At 42.5% G+C, this 23,735-nt stretch overlaps 1 protein-coding gene across 18 annotated transcripts in view; it reads right to left on the reverse strand.

The window, feature by feature from the left end:
* Positions 1–23,735, reverse strand: part of Ptprt (protein tyrosine phosphatase receptor type T) — a 1,101,940-nt gene that overhangs the window by 188,033 nt on the left and 890,172 nt on the right. For 12 of the 18 annotated variants that reach the window (XM_052726074.1, XM_052726077.1, XM_052726076.1 and 9 more), the window contains 2 exons: positions 21,611–21,647; positions 7,835–7,891 (listed from right to left, as the gene is read on the reverse strand). In XM_052726074.1, the coding sequence (XP_052582034.1) occupies positions 7,835–7,891; positions 21,611–21,647 (94 nt within the window). The remainder of the gene's footprint in view (positions 1–7,834; positions 7,892–21,610; positions 21,648–23,735) is intronic. The other 6 variants (XM_052726080.1, XM_052726075.1, XM_052726079.1 and 3 more) reach the window with 1 other exon arrangement.

Genomic DNA, 23,735 nt, shown 5'->3' on the forward strand with positions numbered 1-23,735 from the left:
ATGGGCTGCAAACAGGATAAGAATCTTAGAAATTCACTAAGTAAAGGGCAAACACTGTCTGAGGTCACGGCCCACTGACAGCATACCAAGAGAGAAGAGAGAACTTCTTGCTCAGACACAGTCTAAAGAGAATATAGGCCTTCAGGACAGTCAACATGCCCTGGTTTCCTGCCCAAACAGCATTGCAGGGTGCACTGGGGACCTAGGCTTCCTAAGGCTCTTATTCAAAAGCAAGTTCTTTTTTTTTTTTTTCTAAACAACTCTAGACAAATTGATCCCTCAAGGGATGATTGTGCTACCTGACTCAGAGGGGCAGGAAGTAGGAAAAGAGACAAAGAAAGATCTGCCAGCTGGGGCAGCTTAGTCCAAATTATGCCTCTGCAACATGAAGTTTTCAGTAGGCATCAGAGGGCTTGGAGAAGAGAGAAGGTACCCTGAAGGGAGGGAGAAATCCATGGCAAGGATTAGAGGAAGTGTGAGCAGGATCAGAGAGGGGAGCCAGAAAACAGGCAGCATGGAACTCAGATTAGCTCAACTAACCCAAGCAAGGGTGATAAACCAGCAGGAGCAGGGGAGCAATTGTTGAGATTCCAGTCAAATCCACCATGAACGTGTTTTCTTTTTTTCTAGCCTTTGAATCATGGCTTTTAAAAATGGAAACACTGAATCAGTGTGTTTGGGATTAAAACAGATCTATTCCTTTCCCCCAAAGGATGGGTGGGAATCCAGCTCTTCTGTTAGTAGAGGTGGTGGGCTGATGTGAGTAGAGGTGGGACTAGAGCTGTGAGAATGGCCGATGCTGGTCACACTGCCACACCAAGTCTCTCCTCATGACTCTGCTCACACATGACTTCTTCTGAACCAGCCCTGTGCAAAACCAGGGAAGACTTCAGGCTCAGCAGGTCCAGGCCCAGCACAATTGGGAGGCGGTATACTAGGCCATGAAGAGTTCCTAGTAGGCTGAAAAATCAGTGCTCAGGAACTCACAATGGTTCTCACAAAATTGGAAAAGACCATGTTGGGTAAGATGTATGAAGTGTCACCATGTAGAGGCAGAAAGAGGGATGGGAGGACAGACACAGTACATTGTGTCTGCCACATGCTCTATCAGCCTTAACCTCTTACCCTTCTATCTGACTGTACATGCATGAGGCTAAGAGAAAAACCACTTGCATATTTGCTGAGAAGAAGGAAAAAGTTGACAGAATTCAAACAGCTCCAAGAGAAGCTTATGCTATGGACAGTGCCAAGTTGAAGCAGAACCGTCACTCAGGGCTGGAGGCAGCCGACCATTTCCTGTAGATTCTGAGATAACAGGCTTTGCAGCGCTCCCACAGGTTTAGACAGACAGACCACAGGAGGGCAGGAGGTGAGAAAGGCAAGTACTTATGTGATCGGTATGGAAGAGATAAAAAGAGCAAAGGAGGAAATAAAGTCAGAGAGATGGAGAAGGCAGAGACAGGGTGTCCATCCCACAGTGCAGGGGAAGCTGGGGGCATGTGTTAATCAGGATCTGACTCTTCTTTTTGAAGGATCACTTGGGCATCTGTGGGGAGGACACGCTGGAAGAGGAGGAATGGGAAGATAGCTATACCAACCAGGAAGCCATAGCACTAAGTTAGCTAAGACTTCAGTGGTCCCATGCATGAGCACTGCAGAGAGGAAGGAGAGAGACCCAGGAGCCATCTTAGAGGCAGCATCAGCCACATGTGATGGCAGATACCAAAGATGGAGAGAGAGAGAGGAGATGGGTAACACTGGGTTTCTGAATCTGAATTTGATGGTGGTTTGAGTACAAGACTGTGGCCTGATTTCTCCTTGGCCTAACGGGAATATCCCACGAGTGAAAATGGTGTCATGAAAACCTCAGCCATAGATGTTCCCCAACTAACCGCTGTTTTGAAGGCAGGATAAGCATTTGAGTGCTGCTAGAGAGAACTCTGCATGTCTCGTCTGGACAAAGTCTACGTATTCAGTTGAGAGGTTGGTAAAAGAAAATGCAACAAAAAATAGTGGGCCAACTGCCTTGTTTCTTGTCATACTTTGAATGGACCATGACTAAAGAGTGTCTGGTTCACTTTGCATCAAGTTCTGGAGTCACACGTGTGGCCTAAGAACAGAACCAGAGAAAGCCCTCTGCACTCAGCATCCCTGATCAGCTACTGGGGTCTCTGACCTTAACCTGCAGGCACAGTCCTTCTGAAACAGGTTGAATGGAGGGGTGTGAGGTCCAAGGGATCTTAGCACTGTGTCTCCTTAGCTCTTTGCCCTCACCTCTTGCTCTGGGTTGTCACAGCAGCTGGGCTTGCTGTGCAATTGGGTCCAGCCTTTTAGCTCTATCTCAGCTTCATTATATGCCAGGATTTATGAATGCTATTTGGCTCTTCAGATGCCTCTAGCTGGAGGCCTTGGTAGTTACTACCTCCCTCCCTATTCTTCACTTGTCCCAGAAATCCTTGCTGTTGCCTGGCCATAGCTGCTGCTTGCCCATTTGCCTGGCCCTTTCTGGGTCTCAGTTTCTTTGTCTATAAAATTGTTTTAGGTTTTCATAACAGCAATGTATGCGTAAGATAATGGAGACTATCTCCCTTGTTCTCTCTACAGCTAGGCAATGTTAGTATCTCTGTTCTGCAGATAAAGAAATGGAGCCACAGCTCTGAAATCATGTGGCCTTTGAGACACAGCCCTAAGTCACTCTGCTGGAGCATCTCCAGGACTTGGCTCATCATAGGTGCTCACTAAGATTGGCAGACGGTGTGGTAAATAAACTTGGACTGCCTAGAGAGGCCTGGGTTTGAATCCTGGTACCATCCTTTCCAAGTTCTGTGATTTTTTTTTTTTTTTTTTTTTTAGTCACTTAAGTTTCAGACGCCTGAGTTGTAAAACCAGAACAGCACCTGACTTGGTAGAGATTTGGGAAATTTTACATGAGCTCATAAAGTGAAATGCTGAGCATTTCCCCATAACATGTATGAAGCATGGGGCATACATTATTCACTTTATTGCTTTTTTTTATCATACTGTCAGATGTCCTTGATACCATCAGCCCCTAGAACTCTCTGGTCTCTGAAGCTGAGATGTCCCCAGAGCCTGCCCCTCCTTTCCTCACCAGGCACCATCCAGAATGGTGAGTATTCAGCACACAGCTTTACCCTGCTCTGCCTCCAGCTCCTGTTCTCACACCATCTGTTGGCTGCCACCAGTGGCATGAGCTCCATGGGTGAGCTGTCTCGGCCTCAGGGGTTTCAAGGCTGCAGGGCCCAGTCAGTGACTCTAGGAGGTGGCTGTTATGTCTCATTGTCTTTATTCTGCCCACAGAGTCTTGTTCCAAAGCCCACAGCTCTTTGTACCTAGGCTTAGGATGTTCCTGAAACACCATTATTCTAAGGGCTGTTGCCGAGCACCTCCAATAAGTATCATTGGAACCTGAATCTTGTCACATAGCAAGGCCCCAATGAAGAAACAATAGTAATAGCTTTAGCATGGGATACACAGAAAAGAAATGAGTGCCAAGGGAAGTCTAGCCAGCACCCTCTCAGCACCTCCTAGCCTTGGCTAGGGCTACATCCATGTCTCCAGTTGTACCTCATCATGATTAGACCAGCCAGACCAGAACTCAACTGCATGACTTCTGAATTTGTAAATGAAGAATCTGGGCTTCACAAAGGTGGGGTGATTTTCTCAAGGTCCCCCAGTTTTAACAAATATATTTTGGGCTTCAGAAGAAGGCTTGGGCCAAAGTTCTTCTTGTGGACAAATTAACAATGGGCATTGAGCATGGACCAAGGCAGTGAGAGCAAAATGTTGTTGGAGATCGCCTTTAATTCCTCCACTCTGGCCTCTGGCTGGGTACTGCCCATGCCCATCTGGGTGCAGAGACAGAAGCCTGGATGAGATAGAGAAGGGTGGAGAGATGAGGCATTCTTTCTGCACTGGTGGGGCTGTACTAGATCAAGTTCTTGCAGGTGAAATGTTAATGGACTAGTCAGTTGTCCACTGTAGCCTCAGGTCAACCTTCTAGAGAAAAATGACCAATCTTTGCCAGGGAAGCTTTGCTTCAATTTTCTCCATGGAAACTTCTCAGACCTCCACTTAATACATCCCCACATGCACTTTAAAAACCAAACATCTTGCCAAACATGGAGAAACACCCCCTGGGGTGTGGCCTAACAGGACATGAATAGTTACAGAGCCTGGACTCTATTCATTTGCTCCTTTGCTCCTTAAGAAGGGACCAAGAAGATTAAAGCACATTTCATGTGTGCATTTGTACTGTCCCAAATGGTCCTCACTAGGCCAGGTGTGATATCATCCCACACCCGGAATGGGATCAAGGAACTGAAGTTTAAGGCTATTTTATTTCAATTGTTTTAAAATTTAAAATGGACACAATGAAAAGCTTGTTTACTTGTTGCATATAATTTCTCTCTCTCTCTCTCTCTCTCTCTCTCTCTCTGTGTGTGTGTGTGTGTGTGTGTGTGTGTGTGTGTGCAGTGTATATGGTATGTGTGTACCTAGTGGTGTCAGTGCATGTAAATGTGTGTGAAAGGATGTACTTATATGGGTTTCTTTGTAGGGGCTAGAGGTTGATATTGGTGTCTCCCTCAATTGTCATTAATTAAGGGTTTTTTTTTTTTTGAGACAGCGTCTCTTTGGAATCTGAAGTTTCTAGATTCAGCAAGTTTAGCTAGCCATTGAGCTTCAGGGACCTACCTATCTCTACCTCTTACTGCTGAGATTATGGGAATGAGCTTCTCCAATCAGGTTGTCATCTCAGTTCTGGGGACACAAACTCAGGTCCCTGTGCTTGCGTGGCAGGCTCTTTACTGACTAAGCCATCTCCTTTGCCCTTTCATTTTAACTATTTAAAACATAGCATCTGAATCAAGACACACTCTAAATGTAAAAAAATATCAGCTATCAAGTGGTACAAAAACAAGAATGTGAAATATCTTCCATTTAATAGTTCTGTAAAATATTGATTACTTATTAAATGGTATTTGGGGCATGTTAGATGAAATAATTTATATTATTAAAATCAATTTAAAGTTTCTTTTATTTTCATAATGGGATTTCAAACATTAGAAATTATATCCACCAATCAAATTATATTTCTATTGAACAGTGATGCTCTGGAGCTTTTAAAAAGCTATTTGTAGAGGGTTATTTTGTTCCTTAGGGGACATCTGAGAATGTCTGGATATATTAGGTTGTGACAATTGGGGCTGACATGCTAATGACATCTTGTGGGTAGAGGAGGGAGGTTCTCTAAACATACCACAGCACATAGGTTGGACTGCAGCCACTGAGAACAATCCAGCCCCAGATGTCAACTGTACCACGGTCAGAAGCCTTGGTCTGGAGCAGGGATTTCTTGAAGGGAAGCCTAGTGGTTCAGGGACACCTAAAGAATTAACTGGGCTGAGACATTCACACACTGATAACACTTAGTTCTTTTTGTTAACCCTGGAGTTAGGTCTGATTAATCCCACTTCTCCACGTGAGGAGATCAAATTCAACAGAGTAACTGACCCAGATCACCAGACCAGAAAGTGGCAGAGTTGAGAGCTGAAATCAGCCTCCACTCATCGCAAAGCCTAGGCCATCCATGCTACATCACATGACTGTGCATATCACCATGCTGGAGCAGCTTTGGAAACAGCCACCTGAACTTATAGCCCAATATCCCCATCACTCATACCCAGGCAGTTATTATTTACATCAGCTATTATTGCCACCAGAGAATGGGCATTAACAAAAGCACCCTTTGAAAGGGACAGCATGCTCTGAGAAAAAACTCACAGGCACCTCACCCATCAAACTAAGCTAGGAAACGGGTGGGAATAAATGGAGCACAATAAAATAAACCTGTCAGAGGAGGAACATTCGGATGCCTCAGAAGGCAAAAGGTAAGAACAAATGCTCCCAATATGGGATTGGCCCTGTTTAAAGAAAACATCATTTCACTGTTTGACTTGAATAGAGCCAAGAGAACAATGGCCAGCATAAATAGAATTGCTCATACACACTCCAGGGAGGCACTGTTTCCCCATAAATCCGGTTTGGGGACAGTAGCTAGAGTCACTTCCCTCTCATTGCCTTTGTGCATGCTCTCATGTGTCTATCTGTGACTTGCCTCTCTTGAGGAAGGGTGAGTTTGGTGGGTCTATTTTAGAGAAGGGTGGGAACTGCCATTTTATGAAGACTTACTATGTGCTGCCAGTGTGTAGGGCATTCTGCAAGGTTACTAAATTCAATCTTCAATATGAAATAAACATGATACTTGGTTTCCAAAGTAAAAATAAGCCCATCCAGTATGTTAAGTGTCTGTAATCAAGGAGTGGCTAAGATGAGATACTTGCAATGTTGCCAGGGACACACTTAAATGTGCTGCTTTACGGCAATACAAATAACGGGGCCAACACAGTGCCACAGTGGATGCTACCGAGGCTCTACCCACATCTCCTTTATTTGACTGGTGTATTTACTTGAAGCTACTGTAGATATTGGATGTAAATGGCTCATTGATACCTCCTACTCTGGAGAAGGTATCCACTTCTCTAGAAGGTTGTGCACACTCGTGACAGTGGATAGTTATTAACACATGGGGCCAACCTATGTAACAACTGTATTCCAGAGACACCCCAGCCCCAGGGTTATAGCTAACTTTGTTCTCTCCTGTATCTATCTCCTTTATGTCTGAGCACATCTCTCAATGGATAATCTGCACCAGAATCCCCATCACAGGGTCAAGTGATGTTTGGGAAGGGGGTGGAGCAGATGAAAGAGCTAACGTTACCCTTGACAGCTACACTTTATTTCCCACCACTATTAACAGACCAGTCAGTGATTGGGACAGGCAAGAACTTTGATAAAGACTGTGGGTGAATATGTGAAATCTCTCAAGAAGCTTTCTATTGGTCAGAAGGGGACTCTTGAGGAAGGAGAGGTATGGTTTACAGGTTATCTTTCCTTTCCATGTTCTGAATAGGCACTGGCTTTTAATGGGTGGGCTCTGTATCTTTTGAATTACTGTCTATTTCTGTGAAATGAACTCTGCCTATGCTGTGTTTGAGGGAAAAGGCTTACATTTATACCAAACAAATACACTAGGTTGGGCACTTTTATTCCAGCTTCTTTGACATTTATTATCTTGTTTAGTCTTATAATGCGATTTCAGAGGAATCTGAATATGTAGAGTTCATAAAGCCAATATGTGTTCCCAAAGAGACAAGTACTATTATTCCTTCTTAACAGAAAGGAAATGTGGGGCCAGTCACATCTAAAGGATGTACCAGGGCCAATGATAGAGCTGAGGTTGTGATCAAACCTACTCATTCCTTAAGAACAGCCTGTTAAGTCAGCTTTCTCCCACCCTTGGACAACAACTCAGTTGCCATTTCTCCTGTGAAATACTTCTTTAGTTCCAGGTGTGCGTGTGTGTGCACACGCACATACGTGTGTATGTGTGTGTGTGTATTTTACACTTCTCCTTAGCATTAGTGAGAATTGCACATTTATTTGTGTAGTCGTTTTATCAATGAGATAAGGCATCAGAATTTGTCTTTGTTGCTTGTTATTGTATTCCTCAGTACTTAGAACAATGCCTGGTACATAGTAGGTAGAATGGGTGAATGGATAAGCAGAGGGATGTATGAATAGGTAGGTGGAGAGAATGGTGGTTAGATGGATGAAAGGGTGGATGGGCAGGTAGGTGGGTGGGAGGATGTGGTGAAAGAACTCTCAGTTCATCTCTGTGCACCTGGCCTAGAAAGCCCACAGAGCATGGGCCCTGGGCCATTCCCTCCCTCCTGTCCAGGGCTCTGGTGATCACCTGTGGTGAGGAGGCAGAGTGGAGTCCCCGGGGTCACCTGGGCGCTGCCCATTGGTGCTGACCACAAGGAAGCCAATCCCCAGGCAGCATGCAGAAGAGAAGGAGAGAAAGAAACACACATGAACACATGTGGTACAATGAGTAAGACTAATTCTTCTGGCTCTAAAAAAGAGCTTGTACTGAACAACAAAAGAACATCATGATTTACCAAACACAGGGGCCTGAAATAGATTTTTCTTAAATGATAAAAGAGTAAGAGTCACCATTTATCAAGTACACATGACATATCATGTACTCTACCAAGTACCTCGTGTACAGTGTTCCTAAGAAATAGGACAACTAGAATGGTCGGTGGCATTACAAATGAATCTGTCATTTCTCCAACCAAAGTACATCTCCCCCGATCTTTCTAGTTTTTGTAAATGGTGCCACCACCCACATAGCATCTCTGGGTGATTACCCTCACCCCTATTAGTAAGGGTGTCCATCTTCTATCCTTCTTTTACATGACTTCCCATTTATAGCTGGTCACCATCTCTTACTGATTCTACTACAGAAAAGCTCACCAAGATGCCCCCTTCTCTCCAGTTTCAGTCCCACTTTCTCCAGCCATTCTTATATTGCATTTGGACCATTTAAACAGCCTCTATGGGCTCACTGTTCTGGTCTTCCTACCCCGCTACTGAGTCGCTACCATTTGATAGAAACATATCATCATCCTCGCTGCCTTCAAAGGTAAACCTCAAAACCCTTGACACAGCTCACAGACCATCGGTGATGACTTCCCAGCTTTCCTTGCCATACTCATTCCTCTATACTCCCACCACCTTATTCTCTGCTCAACCGCCAGCATGTAAACACATTCCCATGATGAACAGCCCCGATTGCTTGTGTATAGACCATGCCTGGGCCAGTCAATTGTAAGGCATGGATTCCTGCCTGCCTCTTACCCTAGGAGACAACTGCTAACCTATCAGGAATCAGCTTGGATCTTCCCTCAAGAGTCCTGCATTTGCAGCAGATAGGTCTCCTTTGTCTTCCCATAATATCCTAACATTCCCTTCTCATTGCAGCAACCTCCCCCTATTGTGAGTGGATGCTTTTCCCTTAACCCTATAGTCTCCTTGAAGGTAAATACTGTGTCTCATTGACTAATGTGTTTCTGTGACCCTCTTCTGCACCTGGAACATAGTAGGTACTCAATGAATATTTGTTGGGTAAATGAATGAATGAAGAAATGGTGACTCAGAAATTTTACAGCTTGATCAAGGTCACAAAAATAGTAACTAGCAGAGGCTGTATTCAAAGCCTGGTTTGTCTAGCTTTAATGTCCCTGTCCCTCCAAGTGTCTAAAGAAAGTGATACAAAAATCCCAGCAAGTATTACACCCTCAGTCACAGACTACAATGTTCCCTGGTCATTTGTCAGCAAAACTGCACAAGATCTTTATTCAAAATGGTGAGAGTGATGGGGTATCCCAGACCAAGTGATAAACAAAGATACATTATTTCCAAAATGATACAAGAGGCAAGCTTGACCAACAGCCAGTTGACAACTATAAAAGTTAACCACCCATGCACAGTGATCATAACACTCTGTTCTGAAAGACATGTGAAGTTTTGTCCTTTCCAAAGCACTTTCTAAGTCAGTGGTGAGTTTGTGGTCCAAGTCTGGTATCTATGCTATTTCCTGTGTAGGTATACAGTAAGAATGGTTCTTAGATTTTTAAAGTGGTACAGGAAAAATATGACTAATATTTGGCAGTATGCTCTTCTAATTAGCTTTCACTGTCAACATGACATAACCTAGAGTCAGCTGAGAAGGGAGTCTGAATTGAGCACTTGTTCAGTTTGGAACAGCCTATGGGCATGTCTGTGAGTGTTGTCTTGATTGTTATAGATGCAGGAGGGCTCAGTCCTCTGTGGGCAGCATCAGTCTCTAGGCAGGTGGTCCTGGGCTATATCAGAATGGCCAATAAGCATGAGCCTGCTAACAAGCAGTGTTCTTCCATGGTTTCTGCTTCAAGTTCCTGCTTTGGCTGTCTACAATGATTTATTGTTATGTTATGTTATGGACTGTAACCTGTAAGCTGAAACAAACTCCTGCCCCAACTTGCTTTTGGCCAGAGTGTTTTATCACAGCAAAGAGATAAAACTACAATTTATATGAAAATTATATACATTCAAATTTTTCATTCTCAGAGTTTTATTTTAATACAAATGTCCTCCTATGTATCTCTACAATTGCCTTTGCGATTTGGTGGCAAATCTGATAGGGAGGAGAAAGATCTTAAGGCCTACAAAATTGAAAATATTCACTACCTTGCCTTTTATAGGAAAGGTTGCTAACCCCTGTTCTAAGTGACTATTTCCTATTAGTCTGTTTTCCTTCCAGCCCCATGAGGTGGGTAAGACAAGGTACTGCGGAGCTCACATGTCAGAAAAAGACAATAGGCTGGGGAAAGACAAGACTCAGACTTCTATATAACCTCCATCAGCAGCCTCTTAACTGTTCTTTCTAAGCAGCCTAGCTCCTGCCTTAGTCCATCTTCTCCATTCACTGTTGAGGCTGCAGCTAGGGTACCCTCCTGAAAAAGGAGTCTACTTAAGCACTCCCGTCCAGGACTCTCACTGGACAGAGAAAGGGAGAGGGAGAGGGAGAGGGAGAGGGAGAGGGAGAGGGAGAAGGGGAGGAGAGAGAGAGAGAGAGAGAGAGAGAGAGAGAGAGAGAGAGAGAGAGAACCACCAATGGGACTATATTTAGTGCAGAGTGGTTTTGCATGATACTTCTGTTTATATGGGGAGTATGTGTGCATCAGTGCAGGCACCCTTGGAGGCCAGAGGCATCAGATCCCCTTCACTCTGGAGTTGAGGGCAGTTGTGAGTGACCTGACGTGCGTGCTGGGACTCAGTAAGAGAACAGTTGTCTTGTTTAACTGCTGAGGCATCTCTCTAACCCTAGCATGTTTTCACCTCACGATTGCTCCTAACTACCCCTGTTCTGAAAATCTTTCTAACCCTCATATCATCCTCTGTGATGATTTTCACTCTTGTTTCAAAGCTTGGCTTTGTACCCATACACTCTGAGAAAGCTTGTACTATGATTTTTTTGTTTGTTTTGAATTTCCCTTCTTGCCCCAATGGCATTTCAGGCAAATATTCACCTTAACCTTCTTATGCTATGTTGGTGTTATGCTATGGTATGTGTGTTAGCTCTTCCAGTGCCTACCATTTGCTGAGTGTTTGTTATCAGTCAGGTACCACACAGAGTACTTGATCTGCACTACTTTGCTAGGTTCTTGTATTAGGTCATGGAAATCAGTGGCATTGCTCCTGTCAGTCTGTGGATGCTGGCATTGAGATTCAGAGCAGTTAAGTACCTTTGCTGGCCTAAAATCTAATGCTGTGCAAACCCAAAGATGAACTTCTCAACCACTAGAGAATAAGGGGCCACATATCAATATGAAATTTCACTTAATAAACAAATAATAAAAGCTAACTGGGTATATAAAATTATGGCTCAGTATTTTCAATTTACCAGGCATGTCACTTGGAAAATAGCATGTTCTTCTAAGCCAGGCTCTTTACCTAAAACGTGAAGGCAATAATAGATATCTTGAAAAATGATTTTAAGGAAACAGCACAAGTCTTAGTTTAGCTGGCAGAGCCCAGAGGAGGCCCCCTCACTTTACCTTCTAGGGATACAACTCTGGGGTAATGCTCAGGTAGCAGGCATAAGACCACAGGAATAGATGGGTGCTCTTATAGTGAGTGGAGAAGCAGAGGAGAGGTGTGATTATGGATTTAAGCAGAACAGGGAAATGGAAATAGGAACAGGTGCTGCACATGGAACTGGAAATGATACAGTTTGCCAGTACCATTTCACTTCTGAGATGTACAGAAGAGACAGAGTCACCTTGAGGTCAGGCTGTATCATGTAGTAGCTCTTATCAAGGACATGGAGTGGAAATATTAGTCATGTCTAAGTGAGATATTTAAGATACTGAGATTTGGTTCTAGCTTGTTATTGCAGCAAAGCCTATTCTATCCTGACTAGCCCACTTGAAGAAGAGGTGGAAACATCTTCCTTCTCCTGCATCACCTGCTTTTTCTAAAAATTGGAGGGTTTGTGACTCACATCTCTCTTCACAGGATCTGTTTGGTGTATTTATGTACATAAGCAACCATGAATGAAAATCTGAGACCCCATAAAGAAAAAGAAAGCCAGAATGTGGAGTGCCTCTGACTTTTTTCTCTTCCAAAGCAATGAATGTCAAGTATAGAGAGATACTGCTGGGCTATAGCTGGCCCTGGAGAAGACACGGAAGACAAACTAATTTCTTAATTTCAGTATGGAATTTAAGAGAGCTGAGAACTTTTTGAGCCTCCTCATTTTCTGCTCCTGACTTCAGATCTTAAATACCCCTGAAGAGATACAATGCCTGTTACAACCTGAAAACAAACTTACCAATCATTAGTAGAAAAGGGGTGTGGAGAAGGGTTAAGAAACAGATGTGCAATCCTACTGGTGATCCATGGAATGTCTTAGCCAGTTGCTGTGGAATGTTCTGTATGTCAAATGTGTTGCTTTGATTGGTTAATAAATAAAACACTGATTGGCCAGTAGCCAAGTAGGAAGTATAGGCAGGACAAGCAGAGAAGAAAGTTCTGGAAAATAGAAGGCTGAGGCAGAGAGACCCTGCCAGCCGCCGCCATGACAAGGGAGATGTAAGGTACTGGTAAACCATGAGGCACGTGGCAACTTACAGACTAATAGAAATGGGTTAATTTAAGATAGAAGAAGTAGATAACAAGAAGCCTGCCACGGCCATACAGTTTGTAAGCAATATAAGTCTCTGTGTGTTTACTTGGTTGGGTCTGAGCGGCTGTGAGACTGAAGGGTGAGAGAGATTTGTCCTGACTGTGAGCCACGCAGGACCAGAAAAACTCCAGCTACAGCCAGTCTATGATAGGAAAAAAAATTCAGTAGTGATATGGAGTGAGCTCTGAGTAGCATACCTGGAGACCTGAAGGTTTTCATACTTTTGAGCTTATGTGGGTTCATTTCTTGAGTGGAGATAAGAACAATGACCAACGTTTATTCAGCACCTGATGAGGGCTATGCTTTTAGTTCTTTCATCACACATGTGATGTAACTCACATCACCACATGTCTACACAAAGAGTTCTATGACTGGCTGTTGTGTAGCTCATCTTCTCAACTGGAAGGTTTCCTCCTGGAGGGAGGCTAGTTAACACTCAAGAAGTAAATGGAAATTGTACATCTTAGGAAGCTCCTGAAACAAGATCCACAGGGCCGCTCTCCAAAAGTATATGAGCTGTAACAATTGCTGGGGAGAGGAGATTCTGACCAGCAGAGCTATGCACACATCACACAGACAGCTCCAGGGACACAGCTTTCATGAGTTATCATCCATGCTAGGGCTAGACTTTTTAGTGATGCAGCTGCTTTTGAGTCACCCCTACTTCTGTTGGTTACTGAAAAAAAAAACTAAGCTAAATTTGTGTTGAATCATTTCTTTGATCTGCCACTGGTACCCTATCTGAGGTGAATGGATGTTGGCTCATATCTCATCAAGAAAAGTCACACAATACAAGAACACACAGGTGTTTAAATTTTGGAAACTTCCCTCCTCCCCATTTGAGAGCCCATTTATGGGGTTTAAATTCTTATTATTTCTAATCTGTATCTTTAGTCTATTGCAAATTTTCCCCATCCTTGCCTCCTGGGTCTAAATGGCCCCCTTTCTCTTTAAGAGACACAAATTCTTTGGAAGCACAGATGTGAGCAAAAGCCAACCAATGTATCTCATGTCTGTAGCAGATAATTCTTCAGGTATGTACTCGGAGGACAAGAGTTAGTGTTGGCATTCGTTTTCCTGGACTCTGTTGTACCAGCTTTGTCCTTCTTGAGTGGGATATGGAGAAGGTGTGTATGGAGGAATGCAATTTGAGCTAGTCTAGGGAGAAAGAGGAAAGAAAACATAAAAGAAGACCAGAGAAATAGGCCAGCTGTTGCATCAACAAAAATATTAAAGAAAGGGTTAGGATTTTTCATGACCTTTAGGTTATTTTATGGTGTTCTTTATGATATAATCTTTCATCTTCTCATACAACCCTCAGAAAAAGCTATATTATTCCATTGGCATTTTAGGACATAGATGGAAACAGGGCAGAGTAAAGGGTGGTAAAGGCCAAGGGGACTTTGTTTTATTATACAACCCCAAACTCAGAATATTCATCACTCAGTCTCAACTAGAGAAGAATAGCAGTGCTATGTCTCAACTCTCCAAACTCACACCTTCAGCTTCTTTTCCCACAGTTTGAAAGAGTTTAAAAGACTGAACAACAGCCAAGATATTTTCACTGAACTCTATAACTTCAGAGTTTCCTCTAACAATTGCTATTTCATTATGTCCCTGTTCAGCCACCATAACTAGGTTTGGGCATGGTGTGTTCTTGGGTCTCTTCTGATAGTGCTAAGCAGGTTTGGAGAAAAGAACAGTACCATGCCAAAGGCTGATAAATGAATGAGGAAAATCCTATACATGGTTATATATATATATACATGGTTATATATATATGTATATATGTATATATATACATGGTTATATATATGTATATATGTATACATATATATATACATATATATATATATATATATATAATATCTGTGGACGATTTTTATAAGCACTCAATCTTCAGATGTCAAGTGCCAAAGGCCAAGGGCAGCATCATCTCTGCACCCTTTCAGCTTCTCCACTTTGATTCTAATCTGAGTCCATCTGACATATGGTGGATATATAAAATTGCATGAGAAATGACTAGGGTCTGGGCTGTGGCCTTCTACAAAGACCCAAGATCTATGTAGGACTGCATGTCTAGTCAAGACCTGCACAGCCACAGGAAGGACTGAAGCTCCTTGTCTATCATCTATCATATGCTTGGGTGAGTGATAGAAAGAATTAGTGATACCTGCTCCAAAAGTGATGCAGTAGCCTCCAAGATGGCAAGTTACTTGTCTCAGGCCAAGCAACTAAACTTGGAGACAGGATTTGAAGCCAGGTGTCTAATTCTTATGATTTCAAGCAAACTTCTCCAGGATATGCAAGAGAACCTTCCAAGCAGAATTGGGCCAGTGTGGCTGGCAATTTCCTACTTAGAGAAGGCATTTTTTTACATCTCTCTTGCATTCCTGTACTGCATGTGGTTTGTTCTTCTGTGGCTAAGGAAGCCATGAATGTATCACCTTCTGTCTCAATAAGGCCCCCATCTTAGCATCTGCAAAATGAGGGCATTTCTCTAAAGAAGGGCCATTTATTGTCCCTGTCAATTCCTGTAGGAGGGAGGATCCATTACAGAGAGAAAAATGCCAAATGAAATGGCTTTCTTCATGCTTAGACTTGCCAAAAGTTGGCACATTTACAAAAAGCCATTGTCCAGGCCTCTTGCCTGTTGTCTTTGGACAATGGTTTTAGTCCATCCTTAATGGAAAAGTCAGAGCTGTTGGTGACACTGGCCCCTTATCTCATGCTTCATTATTCTGAGGCTTCACTTCAGCACCTACTCCAAGGGGGCTGCTTTAATGGGATCGTTAGAGTGTTTACTAGATTAAAACTGTAGCTGTCTTCTGCAAAGCAAGTCAGCAAATGCCTTTATGGGGTTCCGGATTTATTTTGTCTCAATGACTCGGCTCAGTTTGCAAATCAAATCAAAGCTGATTTTTCTAACTGCCACTCCTGCGCACCCAGCAGGAGTCTGCAGAGCCAGCTGCATTCTCCTAAAGGCTGGTGCCAATGGTGAGGCTGCTGCTATTGCTTGCTGGTGGCTAGTGTGGCTACAACCAACTGCCAGAAGACAGGTAAGTATGCACCCACTTGACCCTATTCGAGCAAGAGAGCAGGAGGACAGGCCATAGGAAGTCAATTTTCTTTCTAAAAAGAGAAAAGATAAGATTATGTGACCTCAAGGATTGATCAGCAGGAATTATAAGAAGCTAATGCACAGTGATGTTTCCAACTGAAGTGTCCAGAGGAACTCCTGGCCACTGGTATGTCCAAAGTAGAAAGAGTTCCCCGAGGGAGTAGTGAAATTCTTGTCCACATGAACCATAAGTAGAGAAAGGCCTACTTTTTTGTTAGTGATTATAGATCACTCCGCTGTTCCTCTACTTCACCTTACTTCTATCCTCTGAGAGCACAGTCCTGATATATAGTTTATACTTTAGAAAAAGTGGACAAGAAAAAAATAATAACCTAGGATCCCTCTACCCATTGATCAGATAAATAATAGAAATAATAATCTAGGATCAGCTATCCATCCATACACAGAAATATCTATCTGTCCGTCTGTCCACTGACCCGACAAAACATTCTCATATTTGTTTAACAAATATTATTGAGAATCAATGTGTGCTAAGATCCGGGGATGCAGTGATCATTAAAATAGACACTTATGTTACTTGGCATCCAGCAGGATGGTAAATATTAAACATACAGACAAGAGCATGCATGTTTGCAAGTTGAGATGAGTTCTACAATCAAAGTGGAAATTTTGTAAATGTATGTTACTTTGGTGCTCAGGATGGTCTCTTCAGCAAGTAAGATTCAAGCTGCAACTTAAAAGATATCTACATGGTAAGCTGATGCATATGGTGGCTAGATACATATGGTTGCTCATGGTGAAAAAAAGGTCCTGAGATTGGAAGCAACTTCACATAGTTCAAGAGCTAAAAGAGGAACTCAAGAGAAAGCTCAGTTGGTAATGCTCTTGCTTTGCAAGCAAGAAGTCCTGAGTTCAGATCCCTATAATCTGTGATAAAGAGCTATGTCCAGTGGTGTGTACATGTAACCCCAGTGATGGTGATGGAGAAGATGGAGGTAGGTAGATCCTTAGATGATTGTGGGAAAGCTAGCCTGGCCTACATGAAAAACTTTCAGGCCAATGAGAGATTGTGTCTCAAACAAAAGGTGAAAGGTATTTGAAAATTGGCCCTTTAAGCTGTTCTCTGACTCTCACATATGTATCATGCACATGTGTACTCTGCCCCATAAATAAATAAAAACTGGGTTTTTTTAAAAAAAAAAAAACTAGGAGGAATCAGTGGGTAAAGGGGCTTGCTTTGTCCTTTGGTTAACTGCTACTAAGTCCAACAACTTGAGTTTGATTCCTAGAACCCACATAGTAGATGGAGAGCATAAACTCCTTCAAGTAGCCCTCTGATCTCCATACATGTTCTGTGACACATGTTAGCCCCACTCTACACACCACAAAATAAATAAATAAAAGGTAGTTCTAAAAAAATAATTGAACAAAGACTATGTGCTGGAGAGCAGTGGATAAATGGGGAGAAGCCTGGATGGGGACAAAGGGTAAACAGAGGTCATAGCATGCAGGAAAGACTGGTAGGGACCAGCATGGTGATAAAAGCAGTAAAGTTCAGAAGGGTACAAGAGGGCCCAACAGATTCTGAAAGTGGAACTGTCTGGTGTCGTTCTGCAACTGAGTAACATGATCAGAGACTATTTTCTACTTGGCCTCCTCTGCCCCAGCCCAAAGGGCATGCATTCAGCTATTTGGACATCTCTTTCAGCATCTACAGCTGGAAATGTCTTCTACCATTGAGGCTCATGCTTCTTCCATGTTTTATCTCTTATTTGAACTTCAGCACCTCTGAATTCTAAGGATCTCATTTCAAGTTCCCATATACTCTCTTGGAAAGCCAAGAACCACTTAAAATTAAATTAGTCCTTTGACTATTACGTACATGTGAAGAAACACATTCTGATTACTCACTCAACCTATCCCTTCTTATCTCCCTCCCATTTCAACCCCCTTCCTCAACAAGTTCCCTTCCAAGATTCATGGCATTTGGGTTGGTTTTGTGACTCATTTAGTTTTACCAGGGCCATCTGTGTGTTCATTGGATTGGAACTGTCCATTAGAGCCTGGTGGGTCACAAGGGGCTACACAATTAAAGGCAATAGTTCTCCTTCCCCTTAACTTATCAGTAGCAACAAATAGTTCTGCAGTGAGAGTTAGCTACCTCACCATCCTCCTCTGTTCACGCCTGGCTAATGATGGGTCCATTCTTGTGCAGACCCAATGAAAGCATGCATAGTTGCTGTGGTTTCCTGATTGTAATGATGGTCTCTTGCCTAGATGGCATGTCACAGCCCTTTCCCCCATCTTCCAGCTCTTACATTCTTTCCACCCCTTCTTCTACAATATTCATGGATCCCTAGCAGGGCTTTTAATCATGTTTAGCTTTCATTTCCCATAAGTTGTTCAAGTTGAGCCCATCCCTGGTCTTCCAAAGATCAGCTCCATTTAATGATTCTATAGTATCTCCCTTATTTCTCACATTAAAACAAAAAAAAACCAAAAAAAATAATGAGAAACCAAATTTAAATTGATTATCTTTGCACATTGGTTTTGTACTGCCTTTGTTTCAAAGTCTGCATTTTTTGTTTCTAAACTAAAACAGTATTTATTTACCCATTATTGTTTTTCTCTCCACAGCTCTGAGCAGGTCTGTTACCAGGACTGGACTGTGCTCTGCAAAGCAATTCTGGAATGTTCTGGAATCTCTCACACTTGGAACAACTCTAGTAGCATTGTGCTGCCTCTCAACACGATGGTATAATCTTTCCAGGAGTCTTGTTGGAGTTAGAGGCAGTAGAAAGAGGCTTTGTTTTGGCAGCCAGTTCCTCATATCAGGTTGGTGCAGCCTCAGGATGTGACTAAGAGCTTACAACCAGAACTTTCTCAACTCTGGTCTAAGGTTCACCTTTGTTACTTCTTCTTAGAGACTGTGGTAGAGGAATTAGCCAAAGTCTGATGAAGACTAGGGTGTCTTCTTACTATGAGCCAAGACAACTTCAGAGAAATGTGTATTACTGTAGATCTAGTTTTAGTTCAACCCTGCCTGGAAAAGACTCTTGCTCAGCCCATCCCATTCGCTTTTACAACTTTTGAGAGCCCTCCCTCAGCACTAGAACATGCTTCTAAATACTTGCCTCAAACTCTGCTTCTAGAGATAACAGGGAGACACAAATTAGAGCTACTGAGTATGTAACATAACAGGTAATGGTTTTAGGGTCAATACAGAATGACCCCAAATGAGTACTTAGGGCTGAAATACATGCTAATTGTCTGGCTCTATGGGATTCATACAGATGACCATGGACAATATAGAGAACCCAAGGTCATGAACAAGACAACAGCAAGTTACTTTATCACTGGAGTGCAGGCCTGTGTCAGGCATGTGATTTCCCTCCAGATATGGAATGTCTGTCAGCAGATGCCCAAGGAAGATGCCAAAATGGCTGAAAGGTAGAGATTCATAAAGAGATAGTGATGACATATTTCTGGGACTTTATAAATGCCTGATTCCTGTGGAATTCCCAGCATCAAATTTCCCCCTGCAAAAACATATCTATAGCAAAATCCCACCAAAAAGAAATTTGGTCTAGGTAGTAAAAAAGGAACGGGATGAATCAGGTATCTTTCCTTCATTTCGGTGCCTTATGGGCAATACATGGATTCAGGCAGCATTTGCTTTTGATTGACCCTGGGATGTTTCAAGTGTTGTGACTGGTATGGAGTAGGATGGACCAAGCATGAATCTCCTTCCCTTAGCCCTAGTGTTGTATTTCTCAAGAATCTTTCTTCTCTGGGACTGTAATGAGGGATGGCTCCCTGAACAATGATATGTTGGCATTCTGTGTTAGGTAGTTCTCTACCCTTTTCCCAAGCAGTGATGGAGTCTCCAGTTTTTGGGAGGAAGTATTGAATCTCAATGTACTACAGAAGTAGGATGTGGATGCTGGAAATTCCCTTAAAAGTATTGCATGTGCTTAATCAGCTAGGAATTCACACATTCATCCATGCATCCCTACCATTTCACACTCACACTTTACCTGTGTTACTAAAGAAGGACTCTAACCTAAGGTCACACAAGAGGAGACACAGTTATGCTATGGAGAGATAGACAGCATGTCTGTTCTACTTCTTCTAATGTCATTGCCATTCTCCATCTGACCAGCAATGTGTCCTTGGAATAGCCAGCATGGTAGCGTTCTATACATCTGAAGACTGTGGTCCTGAGACTGGTGGGAAAGCACAGTCTTATATATCATCCCATCACTCTTCTATATACCCGTTGCCTCTTAAGTCACATGTTCCCAGTTCTCAGGTAAAACAGACCTAGTAAAGAATTCTTTGGAGGTGCTTATGTCTCAGTGTGTCCCTAGAACCCACAGCAGGGAGAGCACTCATCTTGGCTATTTTCTTGTATAGAGTGAAAAAGTACTGGGAAGCCATGAGTATTACCATGACAAAGGAATTTTCTCTGTATTTTCTTACCCCTCTCTGGCTGCCTATTTATGTGGGATGCTTCAGACACCCAGCTTCCTGATTTCTGTCTAGAGCCCCAGTGCTACCCAATTGATGATGTTCTTCCTTCTACATTATCTGTTTTCTTCAGTGGTAAGGCCTGCCAAGGTCTGTGATTTGTGTCACTTCTGTCTGCAGGCCATCAGTTCTCCCTGCCTCAAGACTATTTTGTCTCTTTCCACAGAGTCATTTGAGTTCCTTAGAGGGAACAAGTTAGGGACATGCCAGCTCAGGGACTTCTTATCACCAAGAGTCTCAATGTTCCATCTTCTTCCTGTACCATCCCTTTGGTGCCTACATATGCAGCTGAATTCTTAGAATTTAGAAAAGTCCTAAGAGGTTTTGGAGCATATCTTGGTAGCTATATTTCTCCTCACCCCTGTTTGTTTGTTTGTTTGTTTCTTTCTTTCTTTCTCTATGTCTCTCTTTATGTCCTCTTACTCACTCACTATCTCTCCTCTTCTACCCACATGTATGTGACTCCTTTGTACACATACTCACATATATACATATATAACTTGAGTCATTGCTTTTGTCTATTATATCTATGATGATATGTATAACTCTATTTATAAATTTTGTACCCTTGGAAGTAAACTGTGAAATTGTGTATGCTATGAATAAATGCAGAGAACAGAGCTCAATTTTGTTTCTTGTATATTGGTGGGGGAAGCTCTTGTTGAAAATATCCATTCTGTAAGAAAAAGATAAACCTGATTTCTAACCATTCAACCTTGTAATAGGTTAAATGATAACAAACCATTCATTGATTTTGTTTTTTTAAAAAAGTAATAAACAGAAACATGTACCAATTGAAAGAGCCAGGCAATTCAATTATAATTAGGAAAACAAAAGTGATGAGCCTGAACAATGCTGCCTTCGTGTTTTGGGGGATAAGTGTTGAAATGCGAAGGACATAACAATGCAGTGTCTGCTTTCTCATTTTAAAGGCAGCAATACTAATCACCTCATACTTGAAAGCCATGCGCCAACTGAATAAAGTACAAAACCTCAACTACAGGTCTAATAGACAAGCTTAAAGAAAAACACCCCACAAACATAAACACAAATACAATGAATGTATACATGTGTATATACAGAATAAAATTTTAAAGTATTTTACATTCATTGTAAAATCCATCTATCCATCCAGTAAATATGTTTGGAGTTATTATGCTTTAAGCTCTATGTTATGAACATATTCTTTGGAGATACGTGGTGTAGATGCAAATGACCCCAACAAAAATAATTATTCCTTTTGGTTTTAGACACTGTTGCCTAAACTTCGCTTGTGGGAACACAGGAACAATGCTTGTATTGCTGAAGAACAGCTGAAGTCAGACAAGGACAGGTCCACATACCTTTCGTAGCCAACCGCACACAGTTGATTTTTGTCTCCTGGGAACAACAAAAAGAATGAGACAGCAGTTAATTAATTGTTGATTATATAAGGATTATTATATAAAACTAGTTAGAGATTTGTACATATACATATGTATGTACATGCATTTAATTATAATTTAAAATTTGTCCTTTCCATTTTTCCCCGTATTGGGATCACCTTTGAATTTCAGCTCTTTATTTCCTCTCAGGCTTAGAACATATGTTTTTTTTTTGTTTGTTTCATGGCACCTACTACCTCATAAACCTTTTCACCAGACAGAGCTACTTTATAAATATTCCAGCACTCAGAAAGTTTAGCAATGTTCAGCGGTTATGTGAGAATTTACAGGGTGCGTTGTTCTCAGGTGTGAATTAGCAGGTGGACCGCAGCCTTCCTCTGGAAACTTTGTTATAAGCAGCAATGCATCTACTTGGACAGACTGAATGGACACTTGACAAGAGTCAAGGCTGTGTGACATGTGTTATTGTTATGAATCAAACCACAAAGTTCATGTTCCAAAAAGTTACTTTGGTCCTGAAATCTTTGATATGTTTCATAGTCTTTATGACTAAAGCTTTCTCCCTCCCTCCCTTCGTCTTCCCTTCTATCTCTCCCTCTCCCCCTCACCGTGTGTGTATGTGTGTGTGTGTGTGTGTGTGTGTGTGTGTGTATGTGTGTGTGTATGACTCTTTGTCTGCCTATCTGTGTGTCTATTACTCTGTAAAATCTTTACTGGGTGAACTCTTAGCTGTTTCCCAAGAGAAAAGGTTCCATAAATCTGTGACATTGCTGGCATGCTGTGGAGTTACAGCAAAATGTGCTCATAAGGAGAATCTTCTTAGACTTCTTTACCAGAATTCATTTGCCAGGAGGTCCTGGAAAAAGTGGAAATCCCATCTGACTGAATTACAGTTTGAAGGCAATGTAGCAAAGAAAGTAAAAACGCACAAGGAATGCAAAGGTGTGAGATGCCAAACCAAGTATCTTTCAAGAGCCCAGAGCTTATTATAGGATCCATTCTTTTTTGAAGGCATTTGGGTCCATCAGGTTAGAAAGACTGTGTTGCAATAATAAACCCCACAGACTTCAATGGATAGAAACAGCAAAAGCTACTGGTACTCGACTCAGACTACCACTCACACGTAGGTGTATGGATGGGTCTGAGAGACGGTGGTGGGGTGGCATGTAAATCACTTATTTACTCTAAATGATCAAGGAAGCTGCTCAATCCCTTTTAACCCAAAGGGAACAAATGCTGAAAAGGCAAACCCTAGAAATTGAATGCTTTGAATCAGAAGTGACACTCTCAATTCTACTCCTGTTTCATTGGCTAGAACTAATTATATGGCCACACCCAATTTCAGTGAGGAAGAGAAATGGAATCTTCCACATCTTTTTTTTTTTTTTGATATATTTTTTTTTTAATTTATTTTGCAATACAATTCAGTTCTACATATCAGCCACGGATTCCCTTGTTCCCCCCCTCCCGTCCCCCTCACCTTCCCCCCAACCCCCCCCCCATTCCCATCTCCTCCAGGGCAAAGCCTTCCCCACAGACTGAGGTCAACCTGGTAGACTCAGTACAGGTAGGTCTAGTCCCCTCCTCCCAGGCCGAGCCAAACAATCCTGCATAGGCCCCAGGTTTCAAACAGCCAACTCATGCAATGAGCACAAGATCTGGTCCCACTGCCTGGATGCCTCCCAAACAGATCAAGCCAATCAGCTGACTCACCCATTCAGAGGGCCTGATCCAGTGGGGACCCCTCAGCCATTGGTTCATAGTTCATGTGTTTCCATTCATTTGGCTATTTGTCCCTGTGCTTTATCCAACCTTGGTCTCAACAATTCTCGCTCATATAAACCCTCCTCATTCTCGCTAATTGGACTCCCAGAGATCCACCCAGGGCCTAGTCATGGATCTCTGCATCCAGATCCCTCAGTAGTTGGATGAGGTTTCTAGCACAACAATTAGGGTGTTTGGCCATTCCCATCACCAGAGTAGGTCAGTTCGGGCTGTCTCTCGACCATTGCCAGCAGTCTGTTGTGGGGGTATCTTTGTGGATTTCTGTGGGCCTCTCTAGCACTTTGCTTCTTTCTATTCT

Source organism: Peromyscus californicus, unplaced genomic scaffold, assembly GCF_007827085.1.
Source record: "Peromyscus californicus insignis strain IS unplaced genomic scaffold, ASM782708v3 Scaffold_7__1_contigs__length_154581171, whole genome shotgun sequence".
In the NCBI taxonomy this organism is placed as follows: domain Eukaryota; kingdom Metazoa; phylum Chordata; class Mammalia; order Rodentia; family Cricetidae; genus Peromyscus; species Peromyscus californicus.